Raw genomic sequence first — 25,037 nt, 5'->3', positions numbered from 1 at the left:
CTTTTTCCTTTTCTTAAATATAAGCACTATATTTGCCTTTTTCCAGTTGTCCGGAACTTGTCCCAAATGCCCTGAGTTTTCAAAGATGATGGCTGGTAGCTCTGCAATCACATCAGACAACTCCCTCAGCACCTGGTGCATCCTGTCTAGCCCCATGGACTTGTACACCTCCAGCTTTTCTAAGTAGTCTCTAACTTTTTCTTTTGCCACTGTTGGCTGCTCACCTCCTCCCCAAACTGTGCTGCCCAGTGCAGTAGTCTGGGAGCTGACCTTGCCTGTGAAGATTGAGTTGAAAAAGGCATTGAGTACTTCAGCCTTTTCTGTATCCTGTCACAAAGTTGCCTCCCCCATTCAGTAAGGGACCCACACTTTCCCTGACCCTCCTCTTGTTACTGACATACTTGTAGAAACCCTTCACGTCCCTTGCTAGCTACAACTCCAGTTGCGCTTTGGCCTTCCTGACTTCAACCCTGCATGCCAGAGCAATACTCTTATACCCTTACCTTGATGATGATCAAGATAGGAAGATCCTACCTTGAGCAGGGGGCTGGCCTTAGATGACCTTGTGAGGGCCCTCCCAGCCCTTTCCTATGTTCATAAGATATGAAATTAGTTCATCCATGGGAATCAAAAAATCTCAGATATGGAGGCAAAATAAGCATAGTATGTTTTTAGGGCATGCTTGTTGCTGCTGGCAATGTTGGTAAAAATTGGAAAGTTTGTTGTTATTCCTGAGAAGAAGGGTGGGCTAGAGAACAGAGTACAAGAATAGGAGTCAGCAGATGTGGGTGCTATTCTCAGCCCTGTCATTGATTTGCTGTGTGATCTAAGGCAAGTCATTTCACAGTGATTTACAGAATGAACCTTCGCATGTCTGGGCTGGGTGACGATGGCAACCGTAATCTTTTACTTCCATTTCACAACTTTTTTAAAGCTTTCAGGGTTGCTAACTCCAAGAATACAAAAACCTTGGATTATATAAGAGATGGATTTAAAAATCAAGACTTTAAAAATACAGTTGGGATTCTACTTGCTTTCTGCACTTTGAATTTTTTGGGTATGTCCAGTCAATTTTGTTCAGCTTTCTGCAACCACAGGAGCTTGAAAGTTACTTTTAGTAATGAAAGCTTTTGCCTTCATATATCCAAAGGAGCTGAAGCTTTTAAATAAGATACCAAATATTGGGAGATTTAGCAACACTGACAGTGAAATATGAAAGTGTTTATAATGGATGTAGCATTTGCAGTGAGCCTCGTCTAAGATGGAATTGCACAAGACCAGGAAAAAGTTCCAAGTTTCCTTCTTATGGGGGGAAAATTCCCAGCTGGAAAGCATGCTGGGACTGTAGAAATTTTTCACCTTGAGCAGGTTTCCAGTTTATGTAGGTTCTGTTTGAGATGGGTTTCACTGTACCTGTAGCTCTGTGCAATGAGGATTACGGGGGTTTGAGCCATGGGTGGCATATTCTTCATGACTCCTGTGTACCTGCATGTGGGCGGGGATTTAAATATGTATATGGCACTTGCTTCTCTTGCATTCCCAGCTCTTGATAGCTTGTGCGGTACTTTCAGGGGGCTTTTTACTCCCACTGTATCATCTAAATAGTTCTGTAGCTCTCTGCATCTTTGAGGTTTTGTGCAGCTTTGCTGTGGTAAAGATCAACGCTAACTTGTTAAAAAAGAAAATGTGACCCTGTCTTGACTCTTCTGCAGATTTGAAGGGTCCTGACTATTGCCCAGGCTTAATACTGCCAGGTGCTGAATGAGCTTTGTATTTCCCTGCCCAGGCCTCTGCCACTTCACCTTATCTTCAGTCTTTCTCGTGGGTCATTGGTGTCCTTTTACCCAACATTACTTGCTAGTAATGTTGGAGTCTGTTAGACTGTGAAATGGCTGCTGTGACAAACAGACATATTCCTGAAGAGCTAATGCAACCAACCTCTTTTTTGGCACCTAAAGTAGATTTTGAACTCTTCAGTTCAGTTGTGCCAGACATGCACTAAAGAATAAAGATTGGGATTTTCAATGGAACCTAAGGGGAGTTGGATCATTTTGTCAAGGAAGCTTAAAGGCATTATGGACCTAAGTGACCTGTACTGAATTGCTTTTAGCATTCAGCAAGCCTAGCCAGGTAGCTTTCAATATTACTACAAAATTCAAATGAGCTGTATTGATAACTAAAATACCCACAGCAATCTATTGTGTACATTGTAGGTACAAGCATGTGTAAGGACAGACTCCCTTTTATTATGTCTTATTAGAAAATGTATTTTTGAGGTTCAAGCTGTCTCTAGTATTCAGCAATATGATCGTATAATACTTAGTCTATTTAAATAAAGCTGGCACTAAAAATATTTCATATTTTGGGATACTAGCATAGATTGGGTTACTTTGCATTGGTTTGTGCCTAGGGTAACCATGTAAACAATTTAAAATATAGGTTGTAAAAAAAAAAAAGTATTTAAAAATTGCCTGACAACTGTTACAAATTCTGTATATAAGTATTGGCTATTCTTACAGGGTTTAATATACTACCATATTATTTCTCTGAATTTTGACCACTTGATTCCAGGTGGAATTAAGTGTATAAATGAATCTGCATTGCTTGGTAGCAGAAACATTTCCTTTTACATTTGAAGATGGAAATTAGCCACAAATGCTGTTAGCTGGAGGTTGGAGGGAGGGAGATTTTCTTTTAAAATAGGCATTTAAAATGCCCATCATTACACTGCTATTCTTTAATAACCTATTGTTCCCAAGCCTAACCCCTTGATTCACATATGGAGCTCCCATTAATGTCAGTAATATAACACTGTGCACTTCATGGCACCTTCCACTGGAAGATCTAATTAAGCTTCACAGCATCCCTTTGAGGTAATTAGTAGCCCAGGGAAGGGTGCATTTGCAATGCATGGATTGATTTTACAGTTGGAGGGAGAAGCAGACTGCTGAAGTGCTCTGCTGAAATTTAGACAAGTAGCAGAACCAGGGATGGAATTTAGGAGTCTTGATTCCCAGTTTTGCATTCTGTACCCTAATGCCCCCTGCCACCTCCTTGTAGCAATGAAAGTAAATGATTTGGGGGATGGAATGTAAGGAAATTAGACTTTTCAGAATATAGGGTTTTTTTCAGGATGAAAGTAGTAGCCTTCCATTCTGTAGTGTGGAGGACCATACATGACAAGTTTAAACTTGGGTTAAATATGTACGCTCATCACAGGAAGATCAACATTTAATCTACCTTTTGAACTTGGGGATCAGTGGATTTCAGGCTTGCTCTAGCAGCAGCTGCCAGTAAATGAATTGGGGGCAGAATGCAGAGCCCAGGGTTTTTAAGGAAAGAAAAATGTGGCTTTTTTTAGTGTACACCAGTCAGAATAACAAATCTGAGAGAAATGTGTGTATTTGCAATGTTGTATAGTCATACTAGCTGTGGTTTGAGCCCTCTGCAAGCAGGGAGAGGCTCAAGGCTCTAGCAGCTTAGGGCTCTGGGCATGCAGAGTTGGGGCAGAGGGTAGCCTGCAGCCAGGGGGTTAAGCCTCTAGTTGCGCTGCCCCTTCCCCCCGCCCCGGCCCGCTACCACAGAATCCCATGCTGGGCCACAATAGAAAACCCTTAATTCAGCAGCAGCAGCATCTGGGGTACAAGTGAGAAGGTTAACCCCTGGCTGCTGGGTGCCTCCCCCTAATACACACAGATTCTATACCTGCCATCCATTCCCTTGTCTCTCTTTCAGTGCCTGTCCCCACCCCCACCCGTCAGTGCCCAGGTCTCATGCCCCTCTTGCCCACTACTAATTATGCTACTGGATTATGCTACTGCCTGTGTGCCCTGTGCTCCCTCTTGCTTTGATGAAGTACTGTAGGTAGTTTTTCCTCTTACTGCTTGCTCGGAGTTTGGTTCAGCCAGGCCTGGAAAGAGTGTTGCCATGATAATCAAAAGGCTGATGCTCTGTCTCAGCAGTGCTTGTGCTTTTGGCTCTGCAGACCAGGTGAGTAGCACAGGGCTGGTCTGCTGGCTGGATCTAGCCCTGTGCCACCCTCTTTGCTGGGATCAGGCTCTGCAAGCCTGTGCTGCTGCCTCTGCTTAGGTGGGATCAGGCTCCACACTGCCCTGTGTCCCCAATCCAGCATGCACAGGTCTCCCCTTCATGGGCTGGATGACACGGCAGCACCAACAGCCAGATCTGGCCTGTAGGCCAGGGGTTCAGGACCCCTACTGTATCTTATTCTGTTCACAAAGCGAATGAAAGGTCTGCATGAAAGGTATGACTTGAGAAGAGGGAGGGTTGCTTATGTGCATGTCTGACTACCTCTATATATGATAGGGGTGTAATAGGGTGCATTAATGAATATAAAACCCGAAGGAATGGAGAAGTTATCTTTAGGAGTCCAAAGGCCTAAGGTCATGCAGGAAGTTTGTGGCAGAGCTTAAAACAACCCAGATTTGACCCTGAATCCCACTTAAACACAGACTGCTGTTTTTCTTTCACCAAAATTCTGTTTTATTATAACAGAAGAATGAGATCCTGAAGATGTGAAATTACTGTATATTTTTTTCTGTTGAGTTTATGATTTATCCAAATGTGGCTATGTAGCCACATAAAGCCAGGCAACTACTACTTTAATAGCAGAAAAAATATTTAAAAATCTAAATCCAAGTGACTTTTTATATATGTAATACTGCCTCCTAGAATAAAGGGTTGTCAAGAAAAAGCTTGCATGATCAAATTTTATTTCAGAATCAGTAAGTTTCTTCAGCAAAGGTTGTTATTTGTTTAGAATTCACTTGTTACAATTGCAGATTTTTTTCTTTGGAAAAAAGCATAAAGTCAGGGTTATGTGCAAGATGCTATAAATATTGCCTATTAAGGAGAAATATGAACTGTTCTAACTTTACTAAAAAGAATATAAGGGAATCTTGTTGTTGGTAACTGCATTAAAATGCTATTCCTCTAGTTGGGTGGTAATATACAGCATATAAACAGTTTGTGCTCCATATTCATCCTGTTATGTTTGTGCTTCTTCCCATTTCATAATATAAGTCACTTTCCCTTTACAAGAAATTTACAGATGGCTGAAGCATCATTGATCAAAATATCACTTCCAAGCCAAATGTTACAAAGGATACACGTTCCTCTGAGATTGTGTAACTTTTTAATCATGAAATAACATCTCAGTGAAGGCATATTGCATCCTGTTATGTATCTACAAGAAAAGAGAAAAATCCAGTTCATTTGAAGTTTAAAAGTAGTGGAGGGTTGGGTTTTTTTAATTGCCTTAAGCTTAATACAGGAACTATATGATTCGAAAAGAATTGCAAATAGGGCAAAAAAGCACTTTGGTAAAGCCCTACAAGTTGCTGATCTCCTAGATGTACAGTGATTTCTGAACTGATCCCATTTGTTTAATTGTTAAGCACATAAATACAATATGAGGAAAAAATCGTTCTGCAATTGGTACTAGCTGGCATCGTGGCTGGCGGGGTTATCACTGATAATGAGGACTTAAATGGCTGGTGGAAAGTGAAATTTTCTCTTGACCATGGAGGTATTCCCCTCTAGATCAAGATCCCTGCATACAGTGAGCAGGGTGGTGTGAGGGGAAGTTAGCTCTGTGAACTCCTTGAATGAATCCCTTTGTAGGCAAGCTGAGCTGCCCAATAAAAAAATAAATAAATAAAGGGGGAAAATTGCTATAGCATATTAGTGGAAATATTGTGGATGTTGCAGTGTTGGTTTTAAAGGTGACAGTCGACCACATCTTTGTTGTTGTTCCTGCAGCTTACTCCACTGATTTTAAAAGCCTACAGTTACCTCTCTTTTGTGGTAGCATGTGCTTTGAAGTACTGTAAACTAGTTAAAAGTCAAAGCTTTTGTAGTAGAAAATCTTAACATGCAGTCAGTAACCTGGCACATTGGCTCAAGTTCCTGTTAGGTGAGTAGGGCTCTCACTCACTCGCTTGCTTGCTCTCGCTCTCTCTCTTCCTCCCCTTCCCCCCCCCCCTTCAGACCTTCAAGTTTGTTTGTTTTTTGGCTACATAGCACCACAAAGATTACAAGCAATAAGTGTGATGTTAAATTGTCTATTGAGGACTTATTTCCAGTATTGTCCAATTCACGTTTGATAAGATTTATAGATGGTCAGGGTCTGAAAAGTGTTCAGCACAAATTACTGATAGGGTAAATAATAGGGTTGTGTAAAATTTTGGCGGCCATTTCACATTGTTTCGGATTCGGATGTTTTGACAGTTGAAACACTGAACCCGAAACGAAATGCAGGGCTCCAAAACAGATATAAAATGGAACGGACCATCCGGAACTCAAAAACGTTTTGGATCTGTTTCGAATTGTTTCAGAGGCGGGCTTGCAGGGAAGGGGGTGAGGGGAGGACTGTTCTGATACTGACATCTGTAGCTGGCCCCTGGATGATGTGGGATGACAGCAGGCTGTCTGCTGGTGATGGTGGTGGCTTTGGGCTATTTCCCCAGCTGACGGCAATAGCCTGCTGAAACCCTGTGCAGATCCAAGGGCCTGTGGCCCCTGGGAAGAGCTGGGGGAATGATCAGAGTTGGGGATTGAACTGGGAGGTCTGGCTGACTGCTGGAGCCACCCATACTCCCAGACAGTACACAGTGCCCTGCTGAGCCGTGCTGCACCTGCACAATGGTGGGGGGGTGATCCCCGCTGCCTTGCGTTGCACTGTGGGGGGGCCTCAGCCAGTAGTGGCAGCCTGCTGTCATCCTGCATGCAGATTTAGGGGCCTGCACCCCCTAGGAGGGCTGTGGGGCTGTGCCAGGATCTGCGTGCAGGATGACAGCATGCTGCCGCTGCCGGTTAGGACCAGTGCCAGCACTGCATTCTTCCTGGTGCTTGGCGTGAGTTGTGCCGGGCAGACTCGGGTGCTGGCCCCAGCTGGCAGAGGCAGCTTGCTGTCATCCACATGCTCTGCAGCTGGTGAGTGCAGAGATTAAAACAAACAAACAAACAAACAAAAAGCCCCATACTCACCAGCAATGACAGTGGTGATTCGGGCCTCTGAGGGGTTGTGACAGAGTCCCCTCCCCCCCCCCATGCAGTGCAGGACAGTGGGGAATTGCACCCCCCACCACCACACCTGGCACCCTCACCATTGTGTGGGTGCAGTGTGGCTCAGCAGGGTGCTGCACACTGTCTGGGAGATGGGGTGACAAGTGATACTAGTTTTACTTTGAACAGTTTGAGGTTCAGTTTCCCGGAAACCACTGCAACTATCTCCTTGAAACTTGGCAGGCTTCATGGCCTCAGACGTTTCATCCGAATCAGGCAAGAAATGACAGTGTTATAGGCAGTTTTGCAATTCGCCATTATAGCCTATGGCCAAAACACTGTCGAAATTCCGAAACAGTTTTCGCTGAAATGAAATGGGATAGCGATTCGAAACACTGAAATGATCACTGTGTAACAGGGGGCTTTCCTGAGGCCGGTCTGCCATTGGCCCGCCCACCTGTTTCTGGGCCAACCACCCACCTCCTCGCTTGCCACACCTTGATACATAATTATGGTATTAATTAGGTGGGAAGCTGCCCATTCTTACCCTGATGCCAGGGGGCACTATCTGCAGCTCTGTTCCCCCCCTACACGGCAGTCCAAGCCTCGCAGATGACATCCAGGTGGCATAATGCTCCCGGCTTACAGCTGGACCAAGCTTAGCGCTCGTTGTCAGGCCTCAGACACACACACATTCATACCACCATCCTCTCACTAGGGCCTCTCACACTCCACCCCCTCTTACAGGGTCTCTTTCACACATTGACAACTTGTACCGCCTGGCTTCCTCTTGGAGTGGGCCCCTTTGGCCATAGGCTTTACCTAGCACACACCTTGGGTGGTAGACATACCGTCTCTTGGGCCTCATCCATGACCCTCACTGGGGTAGTGGCCAGCCAGTTACCTGGCTGGAGCCAAGCTTGCCGTGGCCCCTTCTGGGGCAACTCTATACAAACTTACACACATATACGCTGGGCTCCCAGCCCTCTGGTTTCCCCTTGCACTGGGGCTCCTCACTGCCACACCCTTGAACTGGGGCTTCTCATTGCTGCCCCAGTGGGGGCTCAGGTGGTCGTAGCTGTGCCTAGCCCCATCTGGGTCTTGCACCTTTTTTGGGCTCAGGTGGCCATAGCCATCCCAGGCCCCCTTGTACCCACAGTGTTGTGGGGGCTGAGGGTTAAGGCTCCCTGACCTGCCTTTCACCAGGGTGGTAACTGGCCTGGTATTTCCTGGGGGCACCCATGCCACTAGGAGCCCCACCAAGCCACCCATCCCCAGCAGGGTGCAGTTTCATGCCCAGGACCAGGAGCCTCCTACTCATCCCCATAAGCTCTTGTCCTTACCTCCAGGATGTTTTGTACAGCCTTTTAGGCAGGCGATGCTTCTGCCTGGCCTGCCAGCAGCTAACTGCTCTTTTTATATAGGCAGCCAGAGTTCTAAAATGGCCACCATAATCAAGCACCTGCTGGCTGTTTGGCTCAGCCCTTAAAGTGGCAGGCACCAACGGTGCCCTGCCACATGCTGTCCCTCTGAAACACTGAATCCAAAACAAAACAAAACACAGCTGTTTCAGACAGCCCTATGAAACACCAAAACGAAACACTGTCCCTCCAAAATGCTGAAACCAAAAACGAAACACAGGCATTTTGCACAGCCCTAGTAAATAAGCCATTTTAATTAACATAGTTTTGAAAGGTTAATATGATTTCTGGACACCAGTCTCTGCCCCTCAGAAGGCATCTGATTTTCTAGCTATTTGGCAGAATTTCAAGCAAGAATGAATTTTGAATAAACCCCTTAGTTTGACCATTATTTTCATATCGCTGCTATTTTAAATGGATTTCTGCCATCCTATTTTTATTAAAATCTGGCAGGTAGGTTAGAAGACGTGACTCTTATGGTTGCCCTAGTTGTGCTCACTATTTCTTCCTCTGCCCCCCTCCCCCCACCAAGGGAAAATAGAACATAAAATTGCTTGGAAAATGATAATTTTCATCTCCTCTCAATAATTGATCAGTTCACGTTGGTATAAACACAGTGACATTATAATAATTGCAAGCTGGTCAACAGTTTTTCCCTGCTGGGTGTTTATAGCCAACACAATGTGGCTGTACTGGGAAGGAGTTTAGAGCTCAAGAGTTACACATGCCAAAGTATAGTGATTAATGTGCATCTGTACACTCTTACCCTACTATGTGCATCAGGGGGAAGGAATCTCTCAAAAGGGAGAGGGAGCTGAAATAATATTGATATTGATTGGATTAGACATTGTTCATATTTGAGCTTTAGCTAAGATGCTCTTGAATTATTCTGTCCTTCATCAGGAGGCTGTTTTGAGGATTTGTTTATTTTTTTGCCATTTGTATTCATATAAACAGCAACTCTCCGATGTCGTTGTGGAAAAATGTTTAGAAGTGTATCATTCCATTCCCTATACTCACATCTCCTTTTTTTTTTTTTTTTTTACCAAGAATATTGTATTTTGCCATGTGTATACTTTTTTGATGACTTTGTTATTAGGCTGGATAATGCACATAGTCAAAGCAGCACATAACTAATAACTGCAATTTATACAGCCATGTGTAACATCAACCTTCAGAGAGTTTTTAGATAGTTTGCTGCAGTGCCACTCAAAACAGACATAGTTCTGAAAATGCAAGGAGTTTCAGAAAATAAAAACACTTTACATTTTAGATTTTTTTTCTTCTGGTTTCAATAACTAACCTGTGGTGCTTTCATTGGTATTATTATAAGTGTTCCAAAGGAGGGACAGTGGGAGGAGCGTGGCAGACTTCAAAATGAGATGGAAATGCTACTGGGATTTCATTTCCTAACAATTCTCTGCAAGCTGTATAAATTTTCTTGAGTTAAATACTGTAGTAAACTAAGATATTGCATTTTTAGTGAAACACACTAACAATTGCCTGTGCTCTGGCTTTCTAGGAGGCTCACCAAACAACCAGCTGATTTAAATTTTCCTTATTACTTTCAGCATTATAGAACTGCTTCAAAAAGAGGAAGAAAGCCATCTATTTCCTGACTTGGAAGGTTGGGGGCGGGGGGAGTTTTTAGAATAGGTTTTGCAGAATTAAGAGTGGGGTGGTGGGGGAGGATCCTTAATCCCTAGACATATATTTTTTTTTTAATTCAGCCAAAATTAGTCATATGTTCTTATTGAGCTGAGTTGCTTAAACGTGCGCACACACAGTGTTGTGTTGAGTCTGGTCTAACTTGTACAATGGGATGTACTGTACAAAGAACACACACAATCCAGGATGCCAGCATAGTGAGTCTGTAACTCAGAATGAGTATAAATTGACATTTTTTTTTAAGGTACTAATGAACTGAATCTGAAAGACAATATCAACAGCTAACTTCCATGCATTATATACAGTTACATGAATTGGAAACTTGAAGGTATTTATATCACAGGCTTGAAGCCACAGAAGATGAAATAACATATCTGTTATTGCCCTTGTGTTCTCCGTGGTTTTTCTTCCATTGAGTGGCAAGTTTTTGGATCTCAAGCACAAGTGCATTTAAGAGGCAGAAACATCAACTGAAGTGGTGAACATCTTGTTGGGGAGTCGGCAATTGATTAACATAGACCTCTAGCAGCTGTTGCTTGAACTTGGGGAATTACTGGGAAGGGTGCAAGGTGACAAATAGTTTGGCAGATGAAAATGGTTCTTCATTAGATTATGTTAGAGATCCACTGAAGTGTTGGCAATCTGAGTAGAGCATAGAGATCTCTGCCACTCATAGCAACTGGTGCCAGTTCTGAAATACTAGTATCCCATTTACTGCTAATTATGTTGTTGGGCCAGCTCCACATGCTTGCACTCTCATATTGGACTACCAGTTGAGTAACCAAATCTGAAGACGGGCATCTCTATTTCATTTCCCCAATATGGACAGTCAGTACTCCTTGCTCGGTACATGGGGAGAAAAGAATTGTATGGCTTACATGACCATCAAACTAGCTGGTAGTTTAAGAAAAGATGGTATTCTGTAAAAGGCCTAATTATTTTCTTTCTTGGAAGAGGCTAATGTTTTTGAGCAGTGTGGGGTTTTTTGAAATCTTGTTATTTCATGACTATCTATTCCTGGTTCTCTTCCTTTTTCAATTGTTCCAGCAGCGTTTTCTCTTCATCCCCTGTTCCCTCCTTCAACTTTCTGGGTTCCTTGGGGCTTGGGCCTTCAGCACCATATCTCCCTCCCCTCCTACTGTCTCTTTAAAGGTAAACAGAAATCCAAGTACCATCTCTATATCGACAACTCGGGAGAACTTACCTCTTTGTACCAAACATACTTCTGTCTCTCTCTCTCTGGCATTTCTTGGTGGATGTCTTGTTAACTGAAGTGCAGCCTGGCTAAACCAGACTCCTTAATTTTGTTACACGGCCTCCTAATGCTTCCCTCTTTCTCTTTTCTTGATCTCTGTGGATAGCACCATTATTTTACCTGATAACCTTGGTCTTATCTTCAGCTGGGTCCTCCCTCCAGCACCTCATGTCCAGTTTATGTAGAAGTCTTGCATAGTATTTCTGAATAATGTCTTTCTAAGGTATGGCATTTTCTATCCATCTACAATAAAGCCCTTTTAGTTCAGTATTGGCTAGTTCAAAGTATGGGATACTTTGCTGTTATTGTCATTCCCAGATGAAAAGATGAAAAAATACAAGTACTTCGAAACTTGAAGTCCTTTTCTGGTCCCTTGTATCAAGAAAACCTTGTTACTTTGAAATGTGAAATCATTTATAATTCATTGAAATCTCATTACTTTGTCTATCAGCAAACTGCTGTCAGAAGCAGCATCTGCTCAGTTATGGGAACCAACTACAACAAAGTAGATTGAATGCAGTCCATGCTGAGCATGCCCATAGAACACCTAAGACAAGGCCCCAGTCTATACTTATTGTCAATGGGAACCTTTTCTTTTTGGGTGGCATCCTATGTAAAAGCCCCAGGACTAGAAGCCTTGAAGTTTAGGTACTTCCTAGTCTTGCTTCTAGCCAAAAGGCTAAAAGCAGTCCCACATTGTCACAAAATGGATGGGAACCTACCACAAGGATAGGTTAGTGAGGTCCATCTGGATAAGACAGAGACTCCACTGTGCTCCATCCCCCCTCAGCACTGACTCTTTCAAGTCATGGTGAACCACTACATTAACAGTATTTCAACTTCTTCACTCCCACAGGTGGGCAGTGCCTTTTCTTTCTCATTTCTAATGATTCCTTTTTTAAATTTGTATTAGCCTTAAATGTCCAGCAAACATCTGTATAAATGAGAGGCTTTGTCACCCCTCTCTTGGCCTGTTGCATATGATTGATGCAGCCTTGCCCTGCACCAGGCACCCCCATCTGTATATTCACTTTTGGAGGATCCCAGGACTTGTGACAAGAACACCAGGTTCCAGTCATGAGTTGGGGACTGATTAGCATGTGGATCCTTTGTGGGGGGTATCTGGAGTACACACACATACTGCCATGGCTGTGCTGTGTGGTCACCATGACTTGAAATGCTGTTGACTCTGCTGGGGCCCAGCCTTATGAAGCACATTCTAAATTGCAAGTCTTTTAGTTTTGAGCTAATATATAGCTCGGACTATGTATAAACACATATAGAAACATTTTTCAAGAGTGTGTTTATTGAGTGCTTATGCTAAAGCTTAAAGTAGTTTACAAAAGAATAACACATAAAACAGTGATGATAGAACACGATTTTTCTGTTAACATTCCATTAAATGCCTGCATGATCTTCTGCAAAATCAAGTCTATACATACAGTAGTAATTTTCCTATATGCAAATCACCATGGGTACATTTATTTCAAATCTTTTTATTTCAGAGTTGCTATTTTTTGGTTCTCTGTTTCAAATTAACAAGATTTTCCTGCATACAGCTAAATTCTTAGGGACCTTTTCTGTCCTATCGTAGTGGGTTCCTACCCTTGCAGGGTTTCCAAGAGCTATGGCAATACAAATAATAAGTTACAGTTATTGTGCTTTTGTTGGAGAAGTGTTACTTTGATGCAGCAGTATCTTAAGAGGATTTGAGGGGGACCCTCAAAGCTGTGGATGAAAGAAGAGATGGAATTTTACATTGTAGGAAATTAAGAGGTGAATTGTTTGTTGCTTTCACAGTCGTTAGCAAGTTGAGTAATACAACTGCCATTTGAAGTCAGTAGTTATCCCTGATTTCCAAATGGGGAATGCCAGGGCATGATACTCCTTGGGAAAGTCACAAATACCATGTGTTAAAGTCAAAAGTAGAAATGAGATGCTCTCTGATTATCTGAGTCCCTGTGGCGTAGACCAGGCTTTGGCAACATACGGCCTGCAGACCAAATTTAGTCTGAGGAGCCAGGGGGCTTCAGCCAGTGCATTGGCCACAATGTGCTTTGCTGCAGCTGAACAACTGGGAGCTGTGCCCATGTTGCAGCCAGGGGGAGGGGAGAAGCAGTGGAAGGGAAAAGTCATGGCAGCAGTGACTGAATTGGAACACCATCCCACCACAGACCTGAGCTAAGATGTTCCAAATCGTGGCTCCAAAAAGTTGCCAACTGCTGACTTAGATCACAATCAGTGAAGCTCGTGGATATGCTGAAGGGGATTCTCAGGTTGTCTAGTACAGTGGTTCCCAGTCCTGGGCATTTATAGCGTGCACACACAGGGATTCAAAGTTTTATGAATAGTTTCTTCATCTCTCCATATGTTAGCAGTGAATATTCTGAGCTCAGTGTCATTGTGGTGTTGCTGCTTCCATTCAGCTAAGCCGCATGCCTTCTGAGCCACTCTGAACCTTGGCATGTTCCAAATCCCAACTGTCATGATTGACAGAGGTGTAGGCATCCCAACATGTTCATGGTTGTGGTTTAGAATGTAGCCAATAAAATTTGGAAACTATAAGAGCACAGCTAAGGTTTGTTTAAAATAGTAATTTTGCCCAAACCAAGGTAGGAAACACTAAACGTGGCCATAGCAAGGCCTCTTTTTTTGAAATGCTTACTTTTTTTGAAATGCTTTTTTTTTCAGCCCACTATATGGAGGGTAAAGGCACAAGATAATGTAGACTAGTTTTGGGCAGCTTTATGATAGAAAAAAAATTGAGCTGTTGCTTTTCCCCCAAACAGTCTCATCTTGTACTCATTGTTCTCATCTGCTGAAGTACATTCATGGGATTGTGGATATTGGTTGTTTTAACTATGGTGTGAAACATTAACTGTTTCTTCCATTAACCATCTATCCTACTGCCCAGAGAAAAGATGCCATCCTCTTTCATAGTTGCTATTTGAAAATTTGCAGATGTTCAATAGCAGTAATATGATTTCTTTTTTTTCCCCATAGCCTCTCCACTTCTGCTTTTTGCCAACCGTCGGGATGTTAGACTGGTGGATGCTGGAAGAACAAAGCTGGAGTCTACAATTGTAGTCAGTGGCTTAGAGGATGCTGCTGCAGTTGACTTTCAGTACTCACAAGGCATTGTCTTCTGGACAGATGTGAGTGAAGAAGCCATCAAGCAAACCTACATTAACCAAACTGGAAATGTGGTGCAGAACGTTATTATTTCTGGTCTGGTTTCCCCGGATGGCCTGGCATGTGATTGGATTGGGAGAAAACTGTACTGGACAGACTCAGAAACCAATAGGATAGAGGTAGCTAATCTCAACGGTACATCAAGGAAAGTTCTCTTCTGGCAAGACCTGGACCAGCCCAGAGCAATAGCTTTGGATCCAGCACATGGGTAAATATGTATTCAACTTACATGGCTGCAGCATGGCAGTTATTTTATTAGGATTTTTGGCTTTATAAGAAGAAATAACACCTTTTATTCCAGTATCTACGTGTCTGAGGTATTTTTCTCAAGGTTTTTTTGCTGACCATATGTTTCAACTTAAATACAATGTGGCAAGGAATGACACCCATATGCAGAGCCAGAAATGGAAAAAAAACATTAGTTGCTCATAGGTACCAAGTAAAAGACTCAATCAGTATCATTGTTTTGCTTTTTCAGTTTGCCTTCCTGTAAAGCAGTTAATTTTTGCACATTTTTATTCCTACAGCTAACCTGTCTGGTAAGTTAATCAAACTCTTATTTGGGATGTGACATGTTTTTAATGCATGTAGACAGTAGGTATGTAATCTCCATTAGTGGAAACAGGAATTCTTGCATGCTATGCTTTAGTAAACAAAAGTCTGGCTTAAATAGTGATTTTCAGATAATTACATAAGTACTGGCAAGTGAACTAGGCAGAATGTGATAATACTTTCCAAGAAGATTGGATTTATTAAGTCAGTCTGCAATGAAGAACAGGGGTGAGGGCAATGGCAGCAAGAGGATGAGTTGCTACCATCAATTTAGGTGGTTGCAGCACCTGGCTAGAAAGGTTCATGTCCCAAAGAACTTAGTTTAGACGAGATAGAATAGGGTGGTTTGGTGAAGGCTAGGAAGAGATGAGAGGAAATGAGTACAAGAGAGGAGATTCCCCAAGGTCACAGATCTAGGGAAAGTAACCAGGACCCTGCATTCCAGTCCAGTGGTTTGTCGACTGCATCACACAGTCTTCACAGTGCTTCTGCCTCCAGGTCTTTGTTGCATGCTAGTCCCTTGCCAGTATGGATGGAAGTATATGCTGAAGCTGTGTGGCTCCAACTCCTTTGGAAAAGACCACCATCATCTCTTCAGAAGTAAGAATATGTGTCTGGACACATGCTATCACCTTGAAGCAGTAGGCCCTCTCAGCCAAAGAGTATGGTGGGGCTTGGGTTTCTTTGAGAGAATCAAACAGGTAGGATAGGGCTGCACAAGCCATATTGAGGGCTGTTTGTTTAGGTGTACTTTGTAGGGCTGTGTGAAATGGCTGTGTTCCAATTTGGATTCGGCCGTTTTGGAGGGACAGTGATTCAATTCGGCGTCTCAGATCACTGTCCCGATTCGATTTGGCTGAATCTGTTTCGGAATTTTTACACCAATTCGGAGATTCGGCCATAGACTATAATGGGGAATCGCTAAAATACCTATAACTTTGTAATTTTTTGGCTGATTCAGATGAAAACAGCAGGGATGGTAGCTCCTAAGAGCTTGTTTGAATTTACAAGCCACTTTTCACAGACAAGCCTATGAACTTCACTTCATCAACCTCCTAGATACAGAAACTCATGGACTCAATGTAGACATTGGATTTATGACACACTATAACCTGCCTGACATCTGGCTCCCCAGGTACCTCTCTACTTTTACCTGCTATACCCCCTGCCCCACCCAGCCTGTCTCTCATCCCCCTGATGCCTCAGTTTACATTTTCACTGACTGGCTTTCTTGCCTACATCCCAGCCTTTGGTTTCTTTACTATTCCTTTCATCCAGGAAGAGCACACACCAACTGCATATGCTTCCTCAGCTTGACAAAGGGTTTTTAAACTTGAAAGCTTACTGAGATATATTTCTTCAACTATTCAGTTGGTCTACTAAAAGATATCAGATTGACCCAAAGAACCTTGTCTGCCTTGTGTGTGTTAAGGCAGAGTGGGATGAATGCAGCAGGGATGGTAGCCTGTAACAGGGGGCCTTCCCAGTGGTGGTTAGATCTTGGGCCAACCGCCCACCCCTCTTTCGCCTGCCATGCCTTGATGGAAAACTGATTCAGATGTTACTTAGGCAAGAGCTGCTCATTAAGGCTCCTGATGTCTAGGGGTGACATCCGTTCCGCAGCTCCGTACCTCTCCCACACTGTGGCCCCTGCCTCGCAGGTGGCATTCCAGGCAGCTAAGCTCACCTGGAGCCTCACAACTCCACTGCAACCAGCAAGCCTCAGGCGTCTCAAAGATCTTACAGGTCTGGACTTTCCCTAGCCAGGACTGTGCATGCATGTGGTGGCTGGAGGTTTTTAGGTGCCTCCTACCTGCCTTTCACCAGGGAGGTTTGTGACCCTGGCATTTCCTGGGGGTTGCCATGCCACCAGCAGTCCCACCAGACCTCCCAACCCTGGCAGAATGCAGTATTAGGTCATGCCCAGGACCTGGGGCCTCTTCCTTCCCCTTAGCCCCTGCTCATATCTCCAAGTTCGTCCTGGCAAAAGATGTTCTTCCCCTGCTGGCTGGTGATACAGTAAGTGCCACCTCCAGCTTAGAGAGCAGGGCATTAAATGGTTGTGAAACCAAACCAAATAAAAAAAGGAAATGTGTGTGGACAGAGTGAAGAGGGTGGTACTCACTCTGTCTGACCGTGGAGCTTGGGGAACCCCCAGCAGTGGGAGGTTCACCTTCAGGAACACCAGCTGCTCCACCAAACCAGGATCCAAAGAGGTGTAGTGGGGTGTCACAACATCCTCAGCAATGCTGAACACCCTCTCACTTGGAACACTGGTCGGTGGACAGGACAGGTGTTCCTGGGCAATCATGGTGAGATTCTGCCACATGTGGCTGCAGTTTTCCCAATAGACCAAGGGGTCGCAGAGCAGTGGCTCCGTGTCCTCGGTGAGATAGGAAGCCACTGAGGCTTTGGCACTACCTGCCCGATGCTGGGGTCTGGAGCCTCTGAATCCCACCATGGAAGCCATGCATGTAGCCCACATTGGCAGCGCCTGTGGTGGAGGAGACTGGCTGGTGGATGGAGTGCTGGCATGGGAAAGTGGATCCCCATCTTCCCTGTTCCCCTGCCTCTGTCCTTCTGCCTCCCTGACTCTCTTCACCAGCACCTCCATCCAATGATACAGGGTTTTGCTGCCGCAGACGCTCCCCTTCACCCTCTGGTCATACATGCACACCAGCATGTGGACCATAGTGGACTGCAATGGATCCAGCCATTTCTTGATGCCCTCCTTCAGCTGCTTCACCAGTGCCTGCACTGTGTTAACATCGGCTGGCCCCAGCCAGGAACATCAATCCCCTGGAACTTCTCCATTTGGTTCTGAAGCTCCCTCACTATGGGAATCACCTGGCTAAGGAGGGCATCGTCAGTTCTGAGGCTCTTGGTGGCCTCGAGCAATGGCTTGAGGACTACCAAGATCTGGGAGATGGTATCCTACTCTGCTTTGTTAAGGGGGCCACTGATCCCAATCTCTCCAAGCAAGGCCATCTCATGGATGGCCTTCTGTTGCTCCACCAGCCTTTTGAATATCAGGTATGTGGAGTTACACCGAGTCTCCACATCCTTCATGATTTTGTGCTGCCGGATGCTCAGCTCTGCCTGTTGGTCCCACAACATCTTGCTCCCCTGGATGCTCCAATGGAAGTAGCCTGCCACTTTCCTGCATTTTGAAATGAGCTGGCTGGTAGTGACGGCACCCTCACTGGCAGCCCTGTTCCTCTCCAAGGCATCCCTGACTAAAGGTGCAACTTGTGTACCACACAGCAGATGCTAACAAAGTTGGCATCGTGGACCACCATGACCATATTGGCCCCGTTGTCAGCGACCATGAACCTGCAGGTGAGCTTGCCCTGCCCAATGAGCCACCCCTGCACCATGCGGTTAATGTCCCTCATGATCTCTGCTGCCATATGGGACTCATCCATTACCTCCGCTTGAAGGAGAGCCTACCGACGGCCTGACTGGTTGCACCAGTGTCCTGTGAGGGAGAGGTAGGCACGATCTCCATCCCGGCTGCTCCAGATGTCCAAGGTGAAATGCAAGGCCACCTGCGGACCTGCCTAGCGCAGCTCCTCCCTCAAACACTTCCTGCGTGCCTCATACAAGAAGGTGTGGAAATAAGTTTAACCAGGCCTCTTACTTGACTAAGAGGAGAGACAAAGAGAGAGAAAGAGAAGAGAAAAAGATGCTGATGCTATGTGTTTTAAAATGTTCTAAGATAAGAAAAAACCTTCATGCCTTGTTTTGTCTTGATATATTAAGCTCTGTGCACAGATTTTAACCTCCTCCTCTCCTCTGAACCGGAAGCTGATAACTGTTCCCAAAACACAGTGTTTTTTTCTAAATAAGTAAACTGCTTACGTGTGACAAACGAATAATCAACATCTTTCTGTTTCTCTCAAGGTTGCTCTGTCTGAACCCTGCATCTTTTCTCGCTGTCTAAAGTATAAATACGCTTGTAAACTTGTAGAGGTCAGAGTTCCTTTGAGAACTCTCCCTGTGATCACTTGTATAGCTTTAAATAAACCTAGATGGCTCTGCTAATTCTAATCCAAGCACAACGTGAAGTTTGATTTCTTCCACAAAGGGCATCACTGTCCAGCTGAGGGTGGTGCATGTGGGCATGCAGTATGATGAGCCACTTGAACCCTGGCCACTCAACTAAGGAAAAGGGCTGGCCATCCAGAGCAAGCATCTCCCCAATGCTCTGGGTGAACTCGCTTCCCTTTGGAATGCGCCCCACTTTCTGTCCGCCTTTCTCCACTATTCCAGGGTGGCCTGCCTCTGCTTCTGGGGGATGGGGGCTTTGGAGCGAGAGGGGGATTTCCCTTTGGGCGTGCTCCCACTGGTGCCAGGCTGAGGAGGAGCAAGGGCAAGGGGGTGGTGCCTCTTGAGATGTATCAGCATCCCCATGGTGCTGAAGTGTTTCTTGTCTTTGCCCCAGCTGGCTTCGGCAGTGCAGGGAGATAGCATATGTGGGATCATCTGCCACCTCAAAATGATCCCACACTACACTACCCCCTCCCTTCTGGGGTGCAGGTGGGGATCCTGCTGTATCCCCCTCCTCAGCAGGCAGAGGCACAACAACAGGAGGAGCTGACTCAGCTGAGCCACTTGCCTCCACAACCGCAATCTCCTCCAAGGTGCCTTCCGGAGAAGGAGACCTGGCTGTAGGGGAACTTTGAAGAGTGGAGCACAAACTTAGATTTTTCCTCCTTCCTCAGAACTTCCCTGGCAATGGCACTCAGCTTGTCTGCTTCCAGACCCAGCTCCTCCTCTGGCAGTGGAAGGCTCAGGCTGGGAACTGAAATTGGGGTGGAGGAGACTCTCATGCTGGAGCTCGTAGTCATTATAACTGATGTTAGTGGAGATAGTGCAGGTGCAGACACTGCTCCCACCTCCTTGCTGCAACTAGCAGCAGAAGCCTCATGCCTGGTAGAAAAGAGGGTGCATCTAAGTTGTGGGGGACAACTCAGAGCTCTCTCTCCTGCCAGAAGACCTGGCACCTGCCTTTCTAGCATGCTTCGTGTTTGGTGTGCTGGAAAATGTGTGTCTGTGTATGTATAGTGTAGTGCTTTCCTGCACAGTGATGAGACATTGCCAGGGAAAGCACAACTTTCTTTTTGTTGGGGGGGAGGGGGGAGGGGTAACAAGAACAAATAACAGGATTTTGGGGGAGGAAAGAGTTGAAAGAGATAATAATAGGGAGAGTAGGCAAGGGTAAGTGGGAAAGGATTGGCTACAACTTGGTAGGAAGGGCCTACCAAGCTGCAAGCTTCCAGATGCTGTTCTCTGCTGCTGCTTGTGCTGCAAACACAGACACAGCTGAGAAATGGCAGAGAGGAGTGCACACACAGAGCCTTATATGTTGTTTCTCCATCCCTTCCCTAGAGCACTGGGATTGGAAGGGACCTCGGGGACAGATTGCAGACACTGACCAGCTATTAATGTCAATATCAGAGCAGTTCTTCCCACCCCCCGGCCCTTTCCTAGTTTCTGTTTCCCTGCAAGCCTGGCTCGGAAACTCTGAAATTTTCCAAAATGTTTTGGATGCTTTCGTTTTGTTTTGGAGCTTTTTCTCAGTCTCCTGTTCCAATTTGGATTCGGTGTTTCAGGCACCAAAACAGGCCGAAACGCCTCCTAAACAAAACGGCTGCCAAAGCTTTGCATAGCCCTAGTACTTTGCAATGCAAGGCTGCTGCTTTTGGAAAATATTTACATTGCAAGTTCGTGTGTGAGTCAACTGATATCCAGCCATGCAGCAAGGACAGTTTGTAGAGCTGGAGATCAGTTTGACTCACCATATTATTTTTTAACTTCTTGTTCGTTTGTTTTTTTGTTGCTTGTGGAACAACTATGAATGAATTGCTTAATAAAGAGTTACAGTGGCCCTTAGGATTGCCCTGGCAGGCATCATATTGAAAAACCCAAAAGCAGGGATATTGTATACAATAGAAAATGAAATGACTTTCATTGCATTCCCATAGAAAAGAAAATTAGGACAGGCAAAGTATCTGAGAGCTGGTGTCTGCATTTGGACTGCATTTGAAAGCTTGTCTAAGTCTATCCCAACCATGCAGTTGGTCCAATAAAAGGTATCATCCACAGAAATCCTTTCCTCACAAATTTTCCTGGACTGTCACAGATATAACATCACTTTTCCTTTTTGTTGCTTTAAAACAAGGGATGACCTATGAGTGTGGGAATATAATTGTGCCACTTTTGCCTTCCTCTGCTTTCGCCCCAGATTATGCCCGCCCATCAGTCTTGTCAGGCTACAGTTAGAGTACGTGCCATGCAGGGTGGCATGTGCACTATGCTGCAAAACTCAGGCTGGGAAGAGCAGAATAGTTCTGAATCTCTGCACATTATTCCAGTACTGCTTAGCTTAATTAGGAAATGGATGAATGTGAAGGCCAGCATCTGCTAGGTTAATAAGAAAAAGTGTAAGTTAAGCCCATCTGGAGTGAAGCTGGGTGCAGCTGTAAGATGGTGGGTGGCTTATACACAAGATAGCAAATTGCCCACCGTGAATGACTGGGGGGGGGGGGGGGAGGGGGGGCAGAGATGGAGTGCTGCCACCCAGTGCCCTGTGGTGCTGCTGCTTCGCCTCTGACCCCATGTGTTCCACCACCCCCCGTGTCCAGCCCTGTGGCCGCCCCCCCCCCCCCCCCCCCCGCCACTCCTGGTGCGGCCCTGTGTGTCCCCGCCCTGCTGCCGGTCCACCCTGTGCTGGTGCTATGCTGTCAGCACCCCATGCTGCCACCTCCAAGGAGCAGAGCTGGTGTGGCAGGGCAAAGCCAGCTCCACCCCCAACATTGACGCTGTCATGGTGGCACTCCAAGACAACCAATCAGATTGCGAATAAAGCATTACAGACAGATAGATGGACCAGACTAAGGCTTTAATTCTGGTAAGGTTATATGTGAAACTATATTTGTCTGTCCAGCATGGTCCCCATCCAGAAGTATGACCACTTCATCATGGCCTGCTGTGAATAGACTGGCTTGGGAAACATGGCAGGTCAGAGCAGAAGTCCAGGAGTGAGACCAAAGTAGTTTAAAAAAAAAAAAAAATCCCATGGGGCATCTTTCTGGTACTAGATGGAGCTATTATCCTGCTGTAGTTTTATATTTCCTAGGCCCATTTGGAAAATGGGTCCCAGTCCTAAAGATGGATAGAAACCAATGTGTGGAGGAAAGACTTTGTGAAAGGTTTGTGAGAGCTATCATCAGAGTTCAGTTAGAGAGAAGAGAGTTCAGGAGTGAGAATAAGTATTTAATTCAAATGGCCAGTGTCTGTATGCAAGTCTCCATCTTCTTGCTTTTGTACATTTTGCATAGGTACCTATGATACAACACTGATGTCAATTGTCTAATTATTAGGTCAACAACCTAATTATATGGTTTCTAACAAGACCAAGGAGCAATAGCACTGGATATTAAATAGTACTGTATTACAGAACATAAAGAGATAGTTTGAGGTCGCACAAATTTCAAAGGATATTCTGGAGTATTTGAAATTGAAGACAGGAGGATAGTAAGGGTGCTATTGTGTGGAGAAGCTGCCAAAGTTTCCCCAGTATTAGTAAAGCAGAAGTGCATAGAAGGAGTTGCTTTCCTTGAAAAAAGAAATGCAAAGACTGAGATTTTAATTAACACAGGAAATCGACAGGACCACAGACTAATTTAAAAACGTACAAGGGGAAGTTGGAGTGTGCTATGGACTGAAAAGGCAGTGGCAAAATTAGCTAAAGAAACTTTTATGTAGATGTAGATAAGTAGAGGTAGATTAGTGGCTTCTTTAGGGAGAGGGCTTATATGAAAGCAAACTGTCCAATGAAAAGGGAATGAGAGATTCAGGACTAAGAAATTCAAGCTCTGTTAGATCTGCCTTGCTACCTTTCACAATGTGTAGGTCCTACAGAAGAAGTAGAGCTTCCATTTCAATTAAAAGATGATGCAGAAGAGAGAAGTCAGAGACTGAAAGGAACAGTAATCAGTTTAGTGTAGAGATTCCCTAGTAGTGTATCTTCCCTGGAGAAGTTGCACAGGTTCCAGGGCTCTTTCCTCCCTTACATTTTATTGGACAAAATTTGTTTCTGGGACTTATGGATGCAGAATACTTTGAGAGTAAACTATCGGTTTGAGGCCTAAATACATAGGCAGCTTGAAACAACAGCCATAAGGAACAAGCCCAGTGCTGGGAATTGTGTCCTAAAACACATGGCAGAGAGGATGCTGAGGGAGGTAGTTAGCTGTGTTAGTCTGAAGTCAGTCAGAAGGCCGGATAGTTATGCACCTTTATAGGCAACTAAGATACATATGTAGAGCACAAGCTTTGGGAACCCAAGTTCCCTGATAAAGAGAACTTGGGTTCACAAAAACTTGTGTTCTACAAAAGTATCTTAGTGTATAAGGGAGGATGCAACCACAGTCCCATTTTCATGTTAATAAATGAGAGCTGAGTACTTGCTCCTGGCATAGAAAAAAGGTTTAAGGGAAAACACCAATGCTGGTTCCTGTAGAGCAGAGGTGTCAAACTCATTCAGCACTGGGCCAGTCCATGAGCCAGATTGGGCCCACATACTGCCCCCCAGTGTGTTCCCCTGATGCATGGGATAGGGGCACCACATGTGGCACAGATCCCAGACCAGATGGGACAAGTGCAGTGCAGGTCCCGAAATGTGTACTGCATGCGGCACCTACTTCTTCCAGTTCAGAATCCACACAACATGCAGCAGCTGGTCCAGGACCCACACTGCACATGGTGCCCGCTCTAGCCTATCCAGAATCCACATTGCACATGGCACCTGCCTCCCTCCCACAGGTCCGGGGCACAAACAGTGCAGTCCCAAAGTGGGAAGGGGAGTATAATACTGTATGTGCTGCACTTTCCAGAGTGGGCACCATGTAAGATGTGGATCCCAGAGTGGGTACCATGTGCAGTCCAAGTGTCAGGCCCTGTGTGTGGGACTAATCTGGTGGTGTGTGTGTCAGATCAGGAACAGGGGTCAGATGAGAGGGCACTGTAGCCAGGTCCAGCCCATGGTTCATATCTTGGACACCGCTGCTGTAGAGTTAAAGGCTTAAATTGTTGTATACAAAATCTTTATTTAACAGTCCTATCTGAAATTGTAGTGAAATTTTCTGATCATGCAGCAGGCTCCCATCACATTAACATAAGGGCAAACCCATTATCAGTGCAGATCCTAGTGATCAACTTACTTTTCAATGGAGAGATCAAAATTTGTGTTGAAATGCTGGCAACAAGAATAGAAAATATAAATACTGCTTTGGATTTAATTGTACCATTTGTATCTTCATGTTGTGAGCTCTCTGAGGTAGGAATCTTTATTGTTGCATGTAGTTACGGTGCTGCATACAATGGTAGAATTCTTTCTTCTGCCCTTGCAGCAGATGGTTGAAGCAACTTATACAGAATTAATTGACAATGAGCATTATCTAGATTAGATAAGATACTATACTTTTAAGGAGGATACATAATGTTAATATTAACTCTGTAATGAGCTGCATCAGGTACAGTTCTGTGGAGCTGTTCATGAAATATTAATTCAAGAGCAACATGTACTAGGCAGGAAGAATTCTTAGATTTACTCTGGGTCTTTGTTCAAGAAATTTGTGAAACTAAGATAAAACCCCATTGAATTCATGTATTTTGCACATGTGGCACGTGGCATCTTTCACTTGCCAGGTCTGAAGAATTTATTGGGAAGTAACCAAATCAGGGTTGTACATTTTTGTACAAAACCTACATAGAAAAACCTGCATGTAGTTACAGTGCTGCATACAATGGTAGAATTCTTTCTTCTGCCCTTGCAGCAGACGGTTGAAGCAACTTATACAGAATTAATTCACAATGAACATAGGGGAGGATGAAAGTTGTTTGGAGTGATGGTCTCC

At 44.7% G+C, this 25,037-nt stretch overlaps 1 protein-coding gene across 3 annotated transcripts in view; it reads left to right on the top strand.

The window, feature by feature from the left end:
- LRP5 (LDL receptor related protein 5) overlaps positions 1-25,037 on the top strand; it is a 271,539-nt gene that overhangs the window by 45,414 nt on the left and 201,088 nt on the right. For all 3 annotated transcript variants that reach the window (XM_019485201.2, XM_014604244.3, XM_019485200.2), the window contains exon 2: positions 14,374-14,770. In XM_019485201.2, the coding sequence (XP_019340746.1) occupies positions 14,374-14,770 (397 nt within the window). The remainder of the gene's footprint in view (positions 1-14,373; positions 14,771-25,037) is intronic.

The sequence above is a fragment of the Alligator mississippiensis genome, chromosome 2 (genome assembly GCF_030867095.1).
Source record: "Alligator mississippiensis isolate rAllMis1 chromosome 2, rAllMis1, whole genome shotgun sequence".
In the NCBI taxonomy this organism is placed as follows: domain Eukaryota; kingdom Metazoa; phylum Chordata; order Crocodylia; family Alligatoridae; genus Alligator; species Alligator mississippiensis.
This window is presented reverse-complemented; position numbering and strand designations above follow the sequence as displayed.